A 19307-nucleotide genomic window follows, 5' to 3' on the forward strand; every position below is an offset into this window, starting at 1 on the left:
ATAAGAGAAAGATGGATTTCGGCAGCACAGTTTACGCCAGGTATCTATTGTTTTAGTTGACTAACAATAGACAATGATGCCTATGCTTCGTAAAAAATAGGTTGTATGTTGGAGGAGTTAGCCGGAATTTTTGTTTCGGAATGGCTGAATAGAGCGCACTAACCCCGCGGAACCCCAAGCTCGGGCACAATATTTAGTGCTCATAGCGTTGGGCATGATCAAAGTGGGCCGACCATTGCATCATATACCCGCCCAGTTCCGCGGAAAAAAGCCATGAGACGAATGTCAACCATTTCCCAGACTATAGTTAATCAGGCCGCTATGTAGTATTTACGACTAAGAGATATGCCAAATATATTGAGATGCTATAGCCTACCTCCCAAATCAGGTAACGATCCGTCATATACCAACGAGCTGGAACCATATCCTCTCTACCAAGCAGCAATATGTACACTCTTCATGTTGGTTCCATGTCCTGGTTTGAACTAACAGCTGGTGGCCTTTCTATCTTCCTGTTACTCTTTTGCCTATACAATCTTGCTCTTCCCAAACCTATTCCCGGAATACCATATAACAAAAGTGCCACAAAGCGCCTACTGGGAGACCTTCCGGACCTGGTTGAGTATCAGAAGCATACCGGGGAGCAACGCCGATGGTTTGCGCTGCAGAACCAGAAGTTCAACTCCCCAGTCTGTCAAGTCTTCATCCGCCCCTTCGGAAAGCCGAGAGTGGTTGTATCGGACTTTCGAGAGGCGCACGATGTCCTTTCGAAACGGTTGAAGGATTTTGACCGCAGTGATAGAGCCCGGGAGGCATTTGCGGGAATCATCCCCCACCAGATGCTTTCTTATCAAACAGTGGATCCCAAGTTCAAGAATCACAGAGAGCTGATGAGGGATCTCATGTCACCAAAGTTTCTCAACCAGGTAAGGTAGCTAGGCGCCATTGAAATACAATTCTGATCGGGCTTAGGTCTCAGCTCCCGAGATATACTCCAAAGTCAACACTTTGGTTAGACTGTGGCATGAGAAGTGCTTGCATGCCGCTGAGCATCCGTTTGATGGAAAGAGAGATGTTCAGAGAGCTACTCTTGATGTTATTACAGCTGTTTCCTTTGGCCTAGACGACGAGAATAGTGCCACTAAACGGCAACTGGATGACATGTTGGCCAGATCTACTGCAGGTGTCACATTCGCGCAGCCCGAGAAGAAGATTGTGGATTTCCCCGTTCATCCCTTGACAACAGAATTAGATGCCACCTTGACTATTGTTGAGAGCTCAGCAGTTGGTTTCTCGTCGCCGACACCCCGATGGCACTATTGGATTCTGAGTCAATTTCCGTACCTGAAAAAGGCCGCTAGAGTTAGGGAGGAGTGGACGCGACGCGAGATTGACAAGGCGGTCAAGGCAATCTCCAAAGATGGCTCCGAGAATGCATGGGCAACACGTTCGGCACTCGAGTTTATGGTACTTCGTGAAGCAGCCGCTGCTAATAAGGCCCAGAGACCACCGAGGTTCCACCGTCGGCGCATATATGACGAGGTATGCTTCCTCCATCTTTTTGTGTCGACTGATAACTAACAAAGCTGGACAGCTGTTTGGGTTCATTATTGCAGGGCACGACACAACGGCTGCTACTCTTTCCTGGGGTGTCAGATACATTGCGGATGCTCCGCAAGCACAAAGAAAACTCCGATCACTCCTTCAGAATGCCTTCTCGACCGCTCTTGCGGAGCATCGCCAGCCGACGATAGACGAGATAACCAGTGCATCTATTTCATATCTTGATGCTGTCATTGAGGAGACACTACGTCTCAGTGCGGTGCTCCCAATAGTAAGTCGAGAAGCAATGGTCGACACAACGATTCTCGGACACGCCATTCCAAAGGGCACCTCCGTGTTCTTTACACTAAACGGACCCAGTTTGATGAAGCCGGCAATCGAAATCCCTGAGGATATCCGGAGTGAAAGCTCGCAGGGGACAAAGAGTCGATACGGAAAGTGGCGCGCAGAGGATGTCGAGCAATTCATACCTGAGCGATGGATAGATGTTGATGACAAAGGTGTTGAGACTTATAACGCCATGAAAGGGCCATTCCTCACGTTTGGTAGTGGACCACGAGGCTGCTACGGAAGGAGACTTGCTTACCTGCAGCTTCGGATCTTCTGGGTGTTGCTCATGTGGAACTTTGAGTTTCTCCCTGTTGATCCGGAGCTCAGGACTCAGGATGTCGTAGAGCATGTTGGTGTGGAGCCGCGTGAAAGTTATGTACGACTGAGAAAGGTAGAGAATTCTTTCTGATACTAAAACAAGACTCTTGGTAGCTTAAGCTTCAAGTCTTGCATACAGTACTATAAAGCCTACTTAGAAATGCATTCTTAACCTCTTCACGACATACATCGCGAATATTCCCTTGAACTAATTATCTATGTAGACTCTTAAAACAAATATAAAAAAAAAGCAATGAGCTGGGACATGCATTCACTAAGCGGATTAGTGCAGATAGACGATAAGAAAGTTAAACGATACTAAACAGAGTTAAACGATGCTAAACGGAGTTAAACGAGGCTGAACGAGGAACAGGCAGGTCAAGAGTTTAGAAAATAAACATGACTGGTGATTCTTCCAGGAACCGTACCCACTAACCCACCAGTTGATGCGCTAAGCGCACCTAACTGTTGAGAGACGGCCTAATCATATGATTTTTCAGTCTTCTCTTCCTTCCATCCGTTCTCGTCACATTCTGTCGTTCTTCATCGTACATCGTTCAGGCATTCCAGCAGACCCGCTTCTTGTTCTGTTTCTTCACGAATCAGCGGGGCCCTTTTGGCATTTCATCGATCGGGTTTTCAACCATGGGGTGGCCATCAAGACCTCGGATGCGGAGGCCACACCTAAAGTCCAAGAATGGCTGTCTTAACTGCAGAAAACGTCGAGTAAAGGTATGTCAGTCTACGTATCCCTTCTTCCCATTCCGACCAAAGCTGAAACAAGGATTTGCCCGCTTTCTCAGTGTAGCGAGGAACACCCGATATGCCGGTCATGCGCGAGCCGTAGCACCGTTTGTGAATACCCAAAAGGAGTAGTAGAATCTTCCACATCAGTGTCTGTACCGCCGTTACGCACTTCTATAGAATCACCACCGAGAGTATCGCCGTTCCCTTCTGACACCTCACTATTAACAAGAACGTCGGCCTCGGCCACCCTTCCGCTCCAGAGTCTCGGTCATACAACGACTCAGGCATTGGAGTTGAACCAATTATATCTTCTTCACCATTGGACGGTCTCTACAAGTGTCGACCTTTGCAGATGTCCCAAAACACTGTACATATGGCAGGAAGCCCTTCCTGAGATTGGTTTTCGATATCCATTCGTCTTGCATGCTTTACTAGGCCTCGCCGCCCTACATATTGCCTACCAATCTCCAACAGAGCGAACGCGAAGTTGGCTAGTTGGCATGCATCATCATAACGAGGCCTTGACTGGGTTTCAGAAAGAGATTTCTCTCATCACCGAAGAGAACAGCGAAGCGTTATTTACATGGTCTATATGCAACGTTCTATATATCTTTGCTACATCCAATCCACTTCGGCAGCTTGTAGACGGAAACCCTAGGTCGTCGACATCAGTACAGAAGGAGAAGGTTTTAGGTACAGAATGGATTCCTATGATCCGTGGTTTGAGGGCTGTGCTTGAACCTACCCATAATTACTTCCGTTCTGGGAGAATGAAGGCTATAATGAGTCTGGGTAATTGGGGTGAACTCGACCCGGATCAAGACAGCCAGGGCCCTGAAGACGCCTATTTCTGTCGCGCCCGTGAGTCTTGGGGCAACTCCGATCGTGCCGAAGTCTATGAAGAGGCGCTGCAAATCCTTCGCAAATGTCGACTTTACTCGTCGCAGTTCCGCGAAATGGACTCGGAGACAAGAAGCAACTGGGGATATAACAAAGAGTGGTCTGCGCCTCTGATATTCATTCATTTTGCACCCGACTCATACTTCTCCCTCCTGCAGCAGAGACAGCCGCCAGCTTTAATCCTGTTTTCCCTGTTTGGAGCACTCCTGCATGGCGTGAGGAATTACTGGTTCTTAGAAGGCTGGGGGAAAGCGATAGTGGAAGTAATAGCAGATGTCCTTGGGAGCTACTGGAAAGAATGGTTGCTATGGCCTTTGCAGGTCATTCAGGACTAACAATTAATCAGTCTGATCCTAGTGATACACTCCGTTGGCAGCATAATGACTGAGATATATTCAAAGCGGTTTAACCTCGTAAACACCGAGTCATAGGAGAAGGCCAATATTATTCTATAGATGAAATGCTTCTCCACTTATTGCTGCCTTGCGGCTATTTCACTTTTCCGGAGCAAAAGCTCGTTGACTGATCGACTTCCTTCACTTCTCAGGTCGTTGTCACTACGCGTCAGAAGCTAGCGGGTAGAGAAGAGAGGAACGTACATCAATTTTAGAAAACTTTGAAAGTCAGAGTGTTTGACCATTTAACGAGAGAGAGGTCATCGTGAACCATGTCAGCATCGTGGATTGGTAGGGGCTGGTACCTGCTTCTGATATCTCGTCTCCTGACGGGCGGGGCAGGGTAGTCGAGTTAGACGGGTTTGAAGGGAATGTTGGCAATTGCTTTAGCATTGGATCTACAAACACGCTGCATGGTAGTCCGAGATACCTCCGTATAGCTTGAGTAACCGGTTTCGTTTAACGATGGAGTACCTATCTGGCCCCATCTTGCCCCATTTCAAGACCCGAGTCTACCACTTCTCCATCAGATTCTTCCTTGCAGTCCACATTCGCGCCCGCTTACCAAAGATATACATTGGTATCGAGAACAAACAAATAGTAAGCTGAATGATTCCAATCCACATAAAAACTCTTTTCGGCCCGTCTTTCTCAAGCCAATGAGACACAAAAAGACTAAATACAAGCCCGTGTGCAATATTCTTCGTGAAATTGAGCGTGACGAGGGCTTCGCCGGCGTATTGGCGGTAGCTATCCACGCAGAAGGTGATGGATGTCGTAGAGCCTAAAGAGCAGCCGAACGAAATAATGCCGAAGAAAATTGTTGGCACAATCCACTCATCGTGGACCTCGGCGGACCATCCAAAACCTATCAGTCCCATGCATGTTGTAATCAAGATAGGGAGAGCCATAATAAGTCTGAATTCGGGCTCGTATAGGCCTCCATTTCGACGAGCCATGGAGCGTACCAAGATATCGCTGATTTTACCGGCCACGCCTGTACCGAGAACAGCTCCGATAAAGGGAGCGAGGTATACAAGACCGGTTTGGATGGCTGTAAAGTTGTACCTATGAGGGTCTCGATAGATCATCGCCATCGTCTCGGCCAGAACGATCAGCCAGCCGATGGAGCATGAGTACATGATCGCTGACCAGAGGACAGCAGGATAGACGAGGAGAATGAATGGTCGTATCATAACTTTGAACCAGTTATCGTTGTTGAGACGGCCGTTGAAGACCTTCATATGCTGGACAAATGATTGCGCGGGCTTTTGGCGGAGGTCTTGTGTGTAGTTGCTGGGGACGGGATAGTTAGGAGAGGCCGTTTCGGGGTCCGGTTGTTTATCTGAGCCAGAAGGTTCGCCGTTCTTTTCATTCTCTGTTGGCGAGGGCGCAGCTCCCTCTGAAGAGATCTTGTACTGATCCTCTGGGTCTGCAGAAAAGCCAACATGCTTGTGGTTCTCGCTCGTGGAGCGGATCAGAGCCTTTTCATCAGACTTGTTGCCCTCTGCCATGGCTGACAATAATTGCTCTCCTCTGCGAGAGGACATGCGTCTAAGAAGACTAGGCTTGTGAGATGGCTTTCGCGACGGAGTTCTATCCCAAAATGTCTCTGGGACAAACAGAAACAAGAGGCAGAAGGCGAAAGCAACAACCATGGCCATGATGCTTTGAACAGTCAGCAGTACTTCAATGCAAAACGGTGAGGCTTGGCTTACAAGAACGCCCACCTCCATCCAAGCTTTCCAATAATGGCAGCTCCGGCAAGCGGGATCAAATTCTTTCCACCAAGGAGTAGAAGTGTATAAATACCAATCCGATAAGCCCTCTCGTGAAGGAAGAAAATCTCTGCAATAGTGGCAGAAGGTAAACATTCTACCGGACTTATTGAAATACCCTGGAAAACACGCGCGACCAACAATGACTCGAAGCTAGGCGAAAGGCCAGACCAAAGGGCAGTGCCGATAAAAATGATGGCGCCAGCAAGGTAGATCGGTCTCTTACCGTAGAGAATAGCAGTAGGAGATGCGATAACGGCTCCAATGCCGAGACCAGTCATGCAAAGACCCGTCGTCAAGGCAACTTTCTCAACTGACACATTGAACTCTTCCGCAACGTCTGTGAAACCAGCGGCGATAAGGGGGGTGATTCCACCGCCGATCATGCAGTAGAAACCCAGAGACAATAGCGCTGCATCACGACGCCAGCTAGGCCAATTCAGAGGGTCGTTGGCTGAATCATCAGGTTGCGGGTCTAGAATGATTGTGCCGTCGTCGGTTCTCTTTTTACTTGCCACGGCTGGTCTTGGTGTTTGGGGTTCTACGGCGAAGCCAGCGGGGATGGAAGAGTGGGATGTGCGAGCGTGGATGTTGCGCAGACCGAGAGGCTCGTTACGGTCTTCTGCGAGGAGTAAAACAGATCCTAAATGGGGTAAGATACTATCGGATATCAACGGCGGGAGAACTGACCGGGTACTTCGACGGTTTCTCTGTCATTGAGAATGCCCATGGTCCATTTGGCAGGGCCAATAGAATCGCTTGTAGAGTCTGCATTGTTCGAAGCTCTGTTTCCGAACAGACGGGTCCATCTGTTAGGGGTGATAGACACATCACTAGACGTCATTGTCGTTGATGTCAAAGCCAAGAAGCTGAAATGAGTCAAAGCAGAGTAGATGAGCTCCCCGAAAAATGAAGTCTAAAAGAGGGAAAGAGTCTCGTGATATTAGATCTGGGTCTAGGCCAAGGGAGATCAAGGATAGAAGAATGAAGAGGAAAGCAATTCTAGCAGAGAATCAGTCTAAATAAGATAAAGATAAAACAAATCAGATCATAAACACCAAGATATCGTCTTTCGAACTCCCCGTTGATACATCATGTGCAATCCGTTGAATCAGCCTCCGAAGCTCGTGTGAGTTCTGACTCTCACCAACTCGTCCATGTAGGCTGCATTGCGGATCTACCAGCAGATCTACATTTTCTAGGCAAATAGGCAAGCGAGCGGCTATCGTGGGCGAAACAGCTACTCCGATAGGATACACCTTGTTCTTTGTATATACCTCGTGAAAGATGGTCCTTGGTGTTGTCAGCCCCGACGCTAGTATCTAGCTCATGTGCCATGCTTTGTGGGGGGTGAGCATGATGAAAGTCCCCGCGCACGAGGGAGAAGATTCTGGGGCTAGCGTTACACCTGACAAACTGTATAAAAATATCTCCGCGGAGCCTGAAATTTAGAAAATTCTAATATCTAGATTATTGTATAATAGTAGGGTCCTATTAATAACAGAAGACTACATTATTTTTTTAGCTTAGAATTTGAAGTTAATATTATCAAGTTAGCTTTTTTCTTAACATATGTAGGCAGATAGCTAGCTAAGGTATGTAAATGCCTAGAGAAGAAGTCAGATAATATAGAATAAGCTTGCACTACCTAAAACAAAGAATTCAAAGTAATTCCATATCTTTTCCATATCTTGCATTACCAAAATTAAACGGGTGAAAGTGTCGCCTGTGCGGCTATATTGTCCATCGCGTTCAAAAAAGATAAAAACATTCTGCTGAAGATTATTAGTCAAACACAAGAGGCACGGAAAACCATCGGCGGGCTGTTATGTGGCCATTTACAGAGGAAAGTGTTATGTGCTCAGCAGTTGTCCCAGCAAATAGCTTCAAGAGAAATATCACAAACAAATGTAAGGAAATACCCATAATAAAATGCATCCAGATTCGTTTTAATTGCAAGAAGCGCCTGCCCAGCCTTATATTCCTGAACGAGGTAACTGAACGGGAGCAAAAGTACTGGGAAGCAGTGGACCAGTCGCAAGACAGGGAAAGTAGCTGTCTAATAATAAAAAGTAGCACAATAAATAGAACACAATGGCAATATACATGCAGGGGCTCAAGGCATGATATTCTCTAAGTATTGACTCGTGTCATACCTAGGCAGATCATATACATGGCAAAACTAAACGGTAACTGCTCGAGAACCGAGCCTACTCAGCTTTACTAGCATTTGCAGCTCCAGTGACAGAAGGATACATGCAGACTTATGCGATTATATCCCCACTATTGTCCCATTTGTTTTTGGACACCTTTACCTGAGTCTCGATTATTTCGACACCTCCTGGCCAACCAGTTTAAGTGCCCCTGCAAGAACCGCTCTCATAACCTGAATGCATACTACAGTCAACCAATGAGAACAGAAAGCCTCAATCTGCAAGTCGGATCATGAGATAATATCACTAATAAACGAGTCATGGTGTGATTTAACCGGAAGATCATCGAACTAAAGGTCACGGAACAAACGAGGCCGATCGGCGACAGCTAAAGAACTTCCGACTATAGCAACAATTACAATTGCAAATTGGAGCTGCATATGCTAAACACATTATATAATAACCTCCCTAGGGCCAAGTAGTTATACTGTGATTGATATGGATATGAAAACTTGGTAAATTAATTATAAAGTATAAGCGTAATTTAATTGCATTGCTAATAGAATATGCTTAATATAGCCGACGACTTATCTTGCATATCCAGTTTAGCAGTTGTCGGAGGTTCTAAGTTAGTATCCGACCTCCGATTAGGTTGGTGGGTCCTTTAATTAGAGGCTAGACCTAATGCCTTTACTGTTGTTTATGAACTTATTTAAAGTCTTTTTATCCCAGATTATAAATAACTTAAATCGATTTCTCTCTGTTTTTTATTTATTTAATAATTTTAAGAAACGTATAGGCCACGTTCTTTCTTACTATCAACAAACATGGTGTCATTTGCCCTCTTAACTGCTCTTGCATACCTAAGCGTCTCTGCCTCTAGCACTCCCAGGCAAAACGACTTTGCCACTCACTCAACATCCGATAATCATGCCAATCTATTAGAATATTCTATCAGTGATGAAAGGAAGTTCCGCGACTTGTCTTACAGATGGACCCATGCCTGGGATCAGAAGGTATTAGATGCGTCTTATGCTTCTGGTCCAGATTTCTAGTCGTCTACAGGACAAAGCGACATGGCTTGCAATAACCGCCCCTGAAGTTATTGCTAACTACACCGACTATCCAGCTGTCGGGACACTCACTATCAGCAGCCCTGCGAGTATATTCGATCACTCATTTGATGATAGAGGCCTTGGTGATAAACGATGCAAGTTAGCCGCCTTGTTAAATCATCAATACTAACTTACCATCGCTAGTGCACACACAACATTTTCTCGGCTCGTCCCTCTTTACCCATATCAGCAAGAGCGAGGCAAAGGGGGACTGGCAGGTTCGAGCTCGCCATGTCAGGGAAGTGAACGGTGAGGAGCGTCAATGGATTCTAGCGCATACGTCGAATTCACCTACAGTCTCATTGATGGGGACTGGAAGATCTCAGGACTGCGTCCTCATACAGTAGTGGCTACTACTGGACGACCTGAAGATGTTATTGGCTTATTTCCCTAAGCGCTCTGGAAAGGGAGACTTCTGGTGCAATGACTTTGGCTATGTTGCTGCTCTGCAGTCTATCCACTAAGGTATGCAAGCCGTGGTACATTAAAAGCTGCATTGCATTATGATTAAGATAGCCAGCACCTTAGCAAGGTCCCTAGCATTTAGTTCCTTGGTGTACTGACATACTATTGCTAGTATATAGTCTTTAAACGAATCCACCCTATAACATTATCCCTCAACTAGTCCTAATTTCTCTAGCTACAGCTACTGGCAGTAAAGCAATATTGACAGAGCCAGAACATATATGCAACACTGCTGGGTAATCCCCGACGGCGTATGTAAGACCGGGCTGCCTCGTAGGTGCTCAAACTTGCTATTTAATTCACCAACTGAAGCGGCTAGCACAAACGGCAGTCTTGTTTCACACGTACTTGTTGAGAAGATTAGCTTGACCAGTAGTACGAGAGCCGGGAGCATGTCTAAAACACGCTTGCAGAAGCGACATTTTCATGTGATTACAGTTGCGTAAGTAACTGACCAGACTTATATAATAGTTACCGTGCAAACTCACGAAATTGAGTAGCGCCTGTGGATCCAAGCTACTGTGGCCATTTGACCAATGGCAAAATGTCAGATCGTTGATTTTCCTTTGAACCAATAAAAGCACCAAAGACAGGAATTAAGATACCCACAGGCGCTACTCAATTTCGTAAGTTCATACGGTATTTCAACTCACCACGAATCATTAAACAGAGTACAGGGATGGTTCAGGGATTTAAGGAACATAAGGCTGATTTCTTGTCAAAGATCCCTGCACGGAACCGCCGTGCTTGCTTTTTGTTCTAGTCCTGAGAAGGATAAGACAAGGCACATTTGAATACCGACTTGCCTAAACAGGCCAAGTCTCACCATGATCAGCAGAGCTGAGCCTCTCCATTTTACTGAAGTACCGAACGTTATGTCACTGCTGGGAAAAGATTAGATCAATGTCAGCAGAGCCAAAAGAATATAAATAAAATCTGACACCTGTTATCTTCCACATCTTCATCCCTCATCATCTCTTAATTTGAAGCTTCTACCTTTCAATACATCGCCATGGCTCACCAACAAGGATACGCGCAGCATCAACAAGCGATGCAACACGCAAGCAATGACAGCGGTGCCTTTCCAGGCGGTACCTACAGCATCGCTCACCGCGACACCAACGCCGTTCTCAACGTGGATCTTCAGCAAGGAGCCGTGGTGCGCTCCAAGTCAGGCGCCATGATTCACATGTCTGGCTCTATCGAGTTAACCGGAAAGTCCAAGTTCTCTCTAGGAAAGCTCTTCACGGGCGGCAACTTGTTTGAGTCGACGTACACCGGCCCAGGACGTATTGCGCTTGGCCCGACGCTTTTTGGCGATATTATCACGTTGCACGTTGATGGTCATCAGTCTTGGACCATCGGCAGAGACGCTTTCCTTGCTTGCACTTCTGAGGTTACGAAAAAGAGAGAAACACAGGGGGTCGGCAAGGCTTTGTTCTCGGGAGAGGATCTCTTTGTCTTCCGTATTGAGGGTCAAGGCATTATGTGGCTGACGAGCTTTGGTGCTGTCGATCGCCTGGATGTAAGATTCCCTCAGCATGTTACTACCTGACACTGCTAATTGTTTTAAAAAATAGCTTCGACCTGGGGAGGAACACATTGTTGATAACGGTCATCTGGTGGCTTGGAGCTGCAAGTACTCCATCGAAAAGGCTGGTGGAGGAGCTATGACTGGATTGAAGACCGGTGAAGGTCTGGTATGCCGGTTCACTGGCCCTGGCTCGGTTTATGTACAGACGCGAAACATGGATGAGTTTAAATCGTTTATTAGGTCAGCTTCTGGAGCTTAGATCTGGTAGTTTTACATTAGCTCAGGCTTTGTACAAAGTTCCCCATCCCTCCAACCTTTCTCGTCCAAACGTGACAGCCAAAAGTGTGCATATAAAGTCATCAACGTCACCTGGTTTCCTACTTGCGAGTACATCGCCCATTCGATGACTAAAGACTGGTATGAATCCGACGGCTTTCTCATTAACTCCTTTCATAACTCTTTTCCAGGCGTGAGCTGACGTGGCATCCCATAAACCCTCGTCACCCGTACAGGTAACACCTCCCGGGCAGCCGGACTAGCCAGTCTTGAGTGTCGAGTATATAGTCACTAGTAGTACAACTATGAGGTACGTGCGCCGAATGGACTCAGCGTAGGCCCAGGAACGCCAGAATGAATCGAGATTGCCATCGAGGCAGGGTGTGAGATGTGTCGTAGGTGTAGGCTCGCCAGAAACAGAATTTCCACTGTTCAATATGTTCCAGGGTTATGGAAAACCACTACAAGAAGAGGCACTTTGGATCAATTGGTGTCCCCAGGGCATCAGGACATCCAGTCCTTGTTCGGCTCGGGCGCGTGCATTAATGTCTCCGTCAAAGAGGCAAATACTTATGTAGACGATGAGAGCCTGTGTGCGAGAAAGATGCTTTGAAGTATCTCTCATGGTACTATCGACGGAATCCAGCGACTGACACTCAATGAGGGTACTGATGTTAGGCATAAGGCAGCTGTAGTAATTACGGCAATCTGTATTTTAAGTAATATTCTAATCTAATAAGGAGTAGATATACTACAGAGAAACCAATTTTGATAAGTCTCTTTTATAAAATATATATAATAACATAGGCTTTTAAGTAGGAATAAATCCTTACATGATCTCTCTGCAGAGCATATCCTAGTTAATGCTTTTTCTAAGGGGATATAATAAGATAGTAAGAAAGATATTAGTTTATCTATCTAACTTATGCTTATAAAACTATTTGCTCTTAATAGAAGAACAAAGAAACAGCGACCTTAAGGTATAGGTATATCTGCTCTTTGAGCTGCGTCTATAGATTATTAGTGTTCTTCAGGTAGTGGGAATCTCTTGATCCTACTACAGAAGTTAGCTGTTGCGTGCAACAGTCAAGACCCTACATATCGAGCCAAAAGACATCAGTCAGGGTACAATGCAGCGTAATACGATACAAAGATATGTGTCCTCATTTCGGCGTCTCCACCAGCAAATGACCCGAGCTTGAATTGGTCTTGATAGCCAGCGAACAACGGAGGCTTCGAAAGGTGAGCGTTTGCAGGATATTTATTTATTAATGGTTACTTGTGATACGCAGCCTGGATTCGCTTATCTGTATTAGATAACGCCTCAAGGCTATGGCTGTCCAGGGGTAGTTTTTAGTCACCTTAATAGGAAGAGTAACTGCTAAAGCTATCTGGTTGAAGAGGTCTGGTAAATTTAATATGACACTAGATTCTTCATTCAGCAGTAAGTACCCTGATGAACTGGAATGGCAGAAACTGGCAACCCGCTCAGCACCGTTCCAAAAGGCCGAGCCTCGCCAACTTTAAGATGATTTCGAAAGATACTCAAACGAATTAGTGGACCGATGCTAGGCGACCCGTGGCGGCTGTATGTCTGCCTGTGTTGGCTTCTTCCCAAAACACACACTGACTAATTAGATTAGTCGCTGGAGGTTATTCACGAGTAAGGCGCACGATGCAAGCATCAGCTATCAGGTCTATCAACTCAAAATAACACTCTCATAAACACACTTCAGGCAGCATACCAACGGAGGTTATTCAGCAGGACCGCACGTAGACAATTCCCTGTTCCAATCTCTTCAATTTTCCGTTCTTCATGAACTTTAGATTGATGATGAAATCTGCCTTCTTGATGAACTTTGCGCTCTTGATGATTTCAAAGGCGTATAAATGTGCGAAGGGATTTCTCTTTAGACCATTGAGATTCCTATACCAGGATGAAATGAAATACACGTGCGGTTAGCGAGTATGAATCAAGGATATCATAGGCGGAAGCGGGTTTCGCTGCTCAAGTTTCCCGTCGCAGACTCGCCGCAACAAAGGTTATAGTTAATCCCGCTCAAAGGAATAAGACGCCAGTATTCTCAAGCAGGGGTGAAGTAGTTGGTACTAGCGATTTTGCTGCATAACAGTAGCGCTATTGTTGGTTGCGTTTACATCTTTATCAAGAATCATTGATAAATTGTCGGGCTCGCGAGGGCCAATCCACGATTTGATAATGCGGGCCAAGGTAGTGATACTGCAAGTTTATGGCCGATTACATGAACGAGAAATGACAGGTCACCAATCCCAAGCCCAGCTAGCTTCTTGCCCCTGCAGATCACGATTATAACTGCAATCATAGCGCCATGGGCAGCACGAAAATACAACATCGGTGCGGCTAGTCTGGCAGATTTCAGTGGCTCATTTAAAAGATATTTTTATCCACAAGCCTTCAGTTCAATCTATATGCAATTTAGCTCATCTAGCACTCGTGCTTGGAGCGGTAAAGCTGGGTGAACCTAATGTCATCGATAGGAAGGCTTTGAATGCTGGGTTTAATACTAGAATGGAGGTTTAGAAACTGAAAGAGATGACTAACAAAGACCATAAGAGATAGCAAAGTAATGATGAGATCTGTAGATAAGCGGCTAATGCCAAAACATTGTTACAGCAGCTGCAACAGAGAAGAAGTCGCTCACCGAGAGCTGCATTATACCCTTGCTCATTTTTGAACCTGGGAGTACCGGTGTATTAAAGACGTAGAATGCAATTCTATCAGCCATCAATATGTTAGAGCGCTAATACATTCTGCTGGTAGCCACGAAGCTTGATATCGAGGGAGCACATGTCAGTCTGATTTCATCTTCGCACCAACGATATGAAAACTGACGACCTTGAAACCTACGGTATTAGAAAGCTTCCGTTCTTCTTAACCATTTACTTACGGCACAAGTCGTCTTTCTCTGTGCTCTACCTCTAAAGAAACGTCTCGGTTTGAAGTATAGTTGGTTTCCTTGCTCATCTGTTCCCCACAGCGAAAAGCCCGGCGAAGAAGCTGGTGTAAGAGGGAGGCCATGAGTACGTACAAGTAAGTGCAATATTATCCACAAAATTGAGCACATTGGAGAAACAAAAAAGTCTTAATATCATCAACAAGTTAAGAAACGCTAGAACAACGAAATATCATGGCCACTAAAACTTAGCCCGATCTAAAAACCACCGTGTTTACAATCCTCACTTCCAGCACCCCAGAAAAAGCTCCGCCAGCACTACCAAGACTACAAAAGACCATCCTCCCAAATGCTGCTCTTTACTCGCTTTCTAGGGCAAGTAGTAAGCATACTAGGCCTAGCCGAATTTTATAAATGGCATGAAAGAAGTGCCAGTTATTATGCCGCAGTCAATCTCAAGATGTATATTCTCCACCTGCCTCATTAACCAATTATCGCCAACTGACCGACTGGGACGCCGGGTCAGTGCTCATGAGCTCGTAGAGGTCAGGGACATTCGCCCATCCGTTGGGTCGGAATCAAGCGACTGTAGTCCCATGCGGATTACTTATCTTCTCTGCGCCTGGTTCGTTTCATAGGGTATTAATTTGTTTATAAGTAACTTGGATAGAATCGCTGTAAGAAAGATGTCCAGGTTTGCTCGGCGTTCAGGTGTAATATAGATGGACTTATGCCAAAACATCAGATGATCGTATGACGGTAGTTAGATGGAGATCCAAGACGGACTGTATTGCACCGTTACCTGTACTTCGAAACACAAGAAGAGACTCTTTCTGAGGATAGTTATCTCAACCTCACTAAGCCCTGACTATACACCGGGATATATCCTGCGTCTCTCTTATGCTTGTATAAATGTGGTGTGGCCAATATTTTAATCGCTAGGTTGTAATAGGTTTCTGTAGTCTTCTCCAACGCATGTACACCGTATTTCCTAATAGCTTCTTATAAGATTTATTGAATATTAATCAAATATTTGTTACTACTCCTTAACCTTGATTCCTGTATAAAATTACCACCTTGGACCAGTGCTTATGGTGCTTCGTGGATCCCCGAGGGGCTTCTTGCATAGCCTGGAGGATATGTGCCAGGGTCTCCTGTTAGCTCAGCTTTGGTCTGAGAAGTGTCAGGCTGATACTGTTGAGGAAGATCAGCAGGAAGTTCAGAGATTGGCCTATCTTGCTTCTTCCTCGCAAGCCTCCTCCAAGCCAACCATCCAATACCCCCAAAGATCAAAAGTCCACCAATCGTCGCACCAGCGGCCACGCCTCCAGTCGCTGCCGAAGATAGTCCAGGGCCTGACTTTGTCTCTGAAGACGAATCGGTTTCATCGCTCGAGGATGAATCGGTTGGCTCAGTATCGGTATCACTGGCTGAATTTATCGATGTTTGCAGTGTAGATGCTTGTGTCGAGAATGCCAAGGTCTTTGACATAGATACTGATACAGTGACAGTTTCGGTCTTGTCGCGCCTCGGCGCGCTAACATTGACATACTGAGATTTAGCCAGTCGAGCTTTATCGTCAGGTTGATATAACTCGAAATAGTAAACAGAGTCCTCGTTATTGCTTAATACATCTGCAATATCGTACTGAGCCTGCCAATAAGTTTCTGTTTCTGTATTGCCAAATCAGTGAACCAACATAGGCACGAGACTTTTCACATCCTACCTTTTAACTGAGCACCAGCCTCGATGTCGTCCAGAACTTGCCAAATCCAGAGTTCGGTACTTTTCAAGTTTGTCTCATAGAGAATCGGAATCTTATCTCCTGTGTTGTAGTGTTGGTTGAGTACCATGTCTCCATCGACATCTTGTTCTGGGTCCCATTCTGGAGGACGGGCGAATTTGGAGTAGCATGACCCCAAGGTAGCGAGCAGTGTAAGCACTGGGCTAATTATTGTAAGAAGAGCCATTGCATAAAATTCAGGTAGTTCTCTGAGCTGATTGAAAAATAAATAGTTCTAAAAGCAATCTTATTGCTGTTCGAGGCGGGCCGCCGCCTTAAAGTCGAATTCAATTGCACTGCCAAAGGAGATATTCCTCCCTTGCACCCAACAATAGAAGGAGCAGCTTTGCACATGCCTGGAGTACATGGCCTCCATATATGGCTCCAGTGATCCGAAAGTCCGAGCCAACACTGACATGGATGTTTGAATGAATCAGTATCGTCATCTCCGTTATCATGCAGTAGTAGCCCAGAAAAGGATTAGCTGCGGCCTAGCTACCTGCTCATCTACTAGGGTAAATGATGATGTGATTTGACGCCAATCTAAGAGGGAGGAAGAGTTAACTTGAATCACAAAGCTACCAAGTCTCGTTCACACTAGACAGAGTTTCCCGACCACCTTTTTATGAATACAGACCAAAAGAGTCTTCTATAGTTGAATCATTAAAATGCCTGATCCAAACCTACTCCCCATTTCCTGCCGGGTAATATGTTTCCTGATTTGCCTAGCTGCATGCAAAAGTGGGACAACCACAACCAACAACACAACAACCAACAGCTCTGAGCACGGTCACAAGACAAGGCAGTGAAACTCGGAGGTTCTGTACTTTCCTAAATCTGGAAGCTCTTAAATTAAAGCTGATAGGCGAAGCAGATACGCCGAAACTGACATCCAGAAAGGGGTATTCCCATAATTCAAGAAAACATTGCTGAAGGCACATAGGAACATTCAGAGCCCGATCTGTCAATACAATTATTTTGATATGCTACTCTTGTTAAAGCATAAAGTGAGTTTCTCATTAGTCCAATCTCAAAAAGGAAATTGTAAAAGACGGTCAATCAATGCCAAGATTGGAGGCCGAAAACTATCGGCCAACCTTGCTCAGACAACAAATTCTCCTTTTGGTAAACATCACATTGATCCACTGGGCAACCTATAGTTACATCCATACTTACATGAATATATTCCCTTGCGTATCTTGTCTAGAATAATCCTCCCTCTAATAATTTGTCTATGAGACTTTGAACTCTATCCTTCTTGCCAGTCTTTGCAGCTTATGTCTGCAGTTAGTCCTTTAGCACCGCCCTGGCTAAAGTCAATTTTCAAACTGTTAAATATAGAATTCACCGCGTTTTTATTCGTGTCTTACATGGCCAGCATTGACTGATTCTTGTATTAGACTTGTTTTTAATATAGTATTTTCTACCAAAGTTTGTGCATATACAACCATCCAATCCCAATCTGTCATTAAGCCCCAAGTCATTAGGCCAGTAAAGTAGCATATATCTGAATTACTGTTTCAAAGTGATCCGAAAGCCGTATAAAAGGCATAACTATCAAGCCTGAGTTCCATTTTGAGATCCCCCAAAACTCAGCATGTGTATCTTCAACCTATCAACCAAACTGTCAAGCTTATTGCTAAACTCCGAAGCAGAACCATCCAGTATATCGGCGCTGACATGTCTGTCAACAAAGTCTGCAAAGTGCAACCGGGCCTTTCGTTCCACTTCCCGATCCTGCTTTTGGGCTCGTGACTTGTTCATGAAAGGCAGCGTGGAGAAATAATCCAGGTCTTTCGTTTCGGTCCAATTATATATCGTGGGCTCCCTTACTACTTGGCATGCTTTATCTGCAATGTATTTGTTGAATGGAACCAGAACCTCCTGAAATCCATACTGACACCCTGCTGTGTCAACTATCCACGACTCTGTCGTAGATAAGAGTCCAACTTTGATCACCGTGTGCGGGCAGTTACTTAGGTCAGGGCCAGGAATCAGCTTCGGTGGAAGTAGTGGCTTTCCGATACGGATATCCAATACCTCGATAGTCGAGGGAACTCCTGGCGAATGTAAGAAAGGCTTCATAGTATGTTATTCTTATCCCAAGTGACTCGCCTTCGAGAAGCTTTCTGGTAAGACGACTTAATAGCGCGGTGGCCGTCGTGCATTGATTGATAGTGAGAGCTGCCTCCCTATGCTGGACATTGGAGGTTAGATGCTCTGGAAAAAGTCTCCATTTGATATGAGAGGTAGCTATTCTTTGATTTTGGTAAAGATAGAGCGTTCCGTCTTTAGCTTCGATTTTTGTGAGGTTAATATCATATCGAAGATCCCGATAAGTCAACAAAACTGCTCGAAGTATGATGGCAGCCCTCAACAATTTCTTTCGTTGCTTCATAACACGGCAATGGCTTTTGTGGTCAGTCCAATGCTTTGTTTGACAGTCTCGACTACAGTAGACAACTGTATTGGAATCTCCAGGATGGTAATTTGGCGCATCTATGCATCCAGCGCACCGCATGGTTGCCTGCATCCCGCAGTTGGCGCATGCTGTCGGGTGAACAGCCTCCATTCTGATGGGTGATGATTGGTGTTTGCAATGGGCTCAATGTTGGAGCTGAGAAATTTGTAGGCTAGGAGCTGTCTGAATACTCGGAGGATCGGTGTTGTGAATTCTTCAATCTTGGCTTTTCCTCTTTGTGCGAGGTTTGGAATGGTAGGCCTCCCGCATTTGTTGAGGCCTCCTACAGGAAGTCTACTGCAACAATGTATCCAATCACTCCAACTACTAAGCACGTTACATGGGTAGGGTTCTACGTGTCACATTATCCGCTGGTTATAGAGCCTGGTTGGCCTCCAATGGCCCATATAAACCCATTGCTCCAGCTTCAATCTTCTCACCGTTCGGGTTGGAGGTATAACATCAAACAAAACCATCAAAGCCTGCTGATACATGAAATTATGTTTCTAGTATAGTATGAGAGCCCCTATTAACTTTCTCTCTGGTCTACCGACCT

The 19307-nt window shown here is 45.5% G+C and overlaps 6 protein-coding genes across 6 annotated transcripts; 3 read left to right on the forward strand and 3 right to left on the reverse strand.

Moving 5' to 3' along the window:
- Nucleotides 1–446: 446 nt before the first annotated feature.
- On the forward strand, nt 447–2302 carry FOIG_07482 (uncharacterized protein; the record flags this gene model as incomplete). The annotated part of the gene is made up of 3 exons (XM_031207057.1): nt 447–926; nt 973–1542; nt 1595–2302. 3 exons carry the CDS (start codon nt 447–449, stop codon nt 2300–2302), a joined length of 1758 nt encoding a protein of 585 aa, XP_031062590.1.
- A 554-nt stretch (nt 2303–2856) lies between these two features.
- On the forward strand, nt 2857–4193 carry FOIG_07483 (uncharacterized protein; the record flags this gene model as incomplete). The annotated part of the gene is made up of 2 exons (XM_031207058.1): nt 2857–2943; nt 3339–4193. The coding sequence occupies 2 exons, from the start codon at nt 2857–2859 to the stop codon at nt 4191–4193; spliced, it is 942 nt and encodes a 313-aa protein (XP_031062591.1).
- A 572-nt stretch (nt 4194–4765) lies between these two features.
- Nucleotides 4766–6902, reverse strand: FOIG_07484 (uncharacterized protein; the record flags this gene model as incomplete). Its single annotated transcript, XM_031207059.1, has 3 exons — nt 6722–6902; nt 5972–6674; nt 4766–5921 (listed from the first exon to the last, which is right to left on the reverse strand). Exons 1-3 carry the CDS (start codon nt 6873–6875, stop codon nt 4766–4768), a joined length of 2013 nt encoding a protein of 670 aa, XP_031062592.1. The 5' UTR covers nt 6876–6902.
- Nucleotides 6903–10688: 3786 nt separating this feature from the next.
- FOIG_07485 (uncharacterized protein) lies at nt 10689–11557 on the forward strand (the record flags this gene model as incomplete). Its single annotated transcript, XM_031207060.1, has 2 exons — nt 10689–11289; nt 11345–11557. The coding sequence occupies exons 1-2, from the start codon at nt 10777–10779 to the stop codon at nt 11555–11557; spliced, it is 726 nt and encodes a 241-aa protein (XP_031062593.1). The 5' UTR covers nt 10689–10776.
- A 3781-nt stretch (nt 11558–15338) lies between these two features.
- Nucleotides 15339–16656, reverse strand: FOIG_07486 (uncharacterized protein). Its single transcript, XM_031207061.1, has 2 exons — nt 16234–16656; nt 15339–16180 (listed from the first exon to the last, which is right to left on the reverse strand). Exons 1-2 carry the CDS (start codon nt 16475–16477, stop codon nt 15597–15599), a joined length of 828 nt encoding a protein of 275 aa, XP_031062594.1. The 5' UTR covers nt 16478–16656; the 3' UTR covers nt 15339–15596.
- A 1005-nt stretch (nt 16657–17661) lies between these two features.
- Nucleotides 17662–18407, reverse strand: FOIG_07487 (uncharacterized protein). The gene has a single exon (XM_031207062.1). The coding sequence runs from the start codon at nt 18373–18375 to the stop codon at nt 17848–17850; it is 528 nt and encodes a 175-aa protein (XP_031062595.1). The 5' UTR covers nt 18376–18407; the 3' UTR covers nt 17662–17847.
- Nucleotides 18408–19307: the final 900 nt, after the last annotated feature.

This window comes from Fusarium odoratissimum (assembly GCF_000260195.1).
Source record: "Fusarium odoratissimum NRRL 54006 unplaced genomic scaffold supercont1.11, whole genome shotgun sequence".
Classification (NCBI taxonomy): Eukaryota; Fungi; Ascomycota; class Sordariomycetes; order Hypocreales; family Nectriaceae; genus Fusarium; species Fusarium odoratissimum.

Excerpts from the sequence above, each read along its gene's own strand:
- FOIG_07486 (XM_031207061.1), bottom strand. The coding sequence starts at position 16,477 with ATGGCTCTTCTTACAATAATTAGCCCAGTGCTTACACTGCTCGCTACC. Across the intron at positions 16,181-16,233 it reads GGCTGGTGCTCAGTTAAAAG|AAACAGAAACTTATTGGCAG; the intron begins GTAGGATGTGAA and ends TTGGCAATACAG.
- FOIG_07487 (XM_031207062.1), bottom strand. The coding sequence starts at position 18,375 with ATGAAGCCTTTCTTACATTCGCCAGGAGTTCCCTCGACTATCGAGGTA.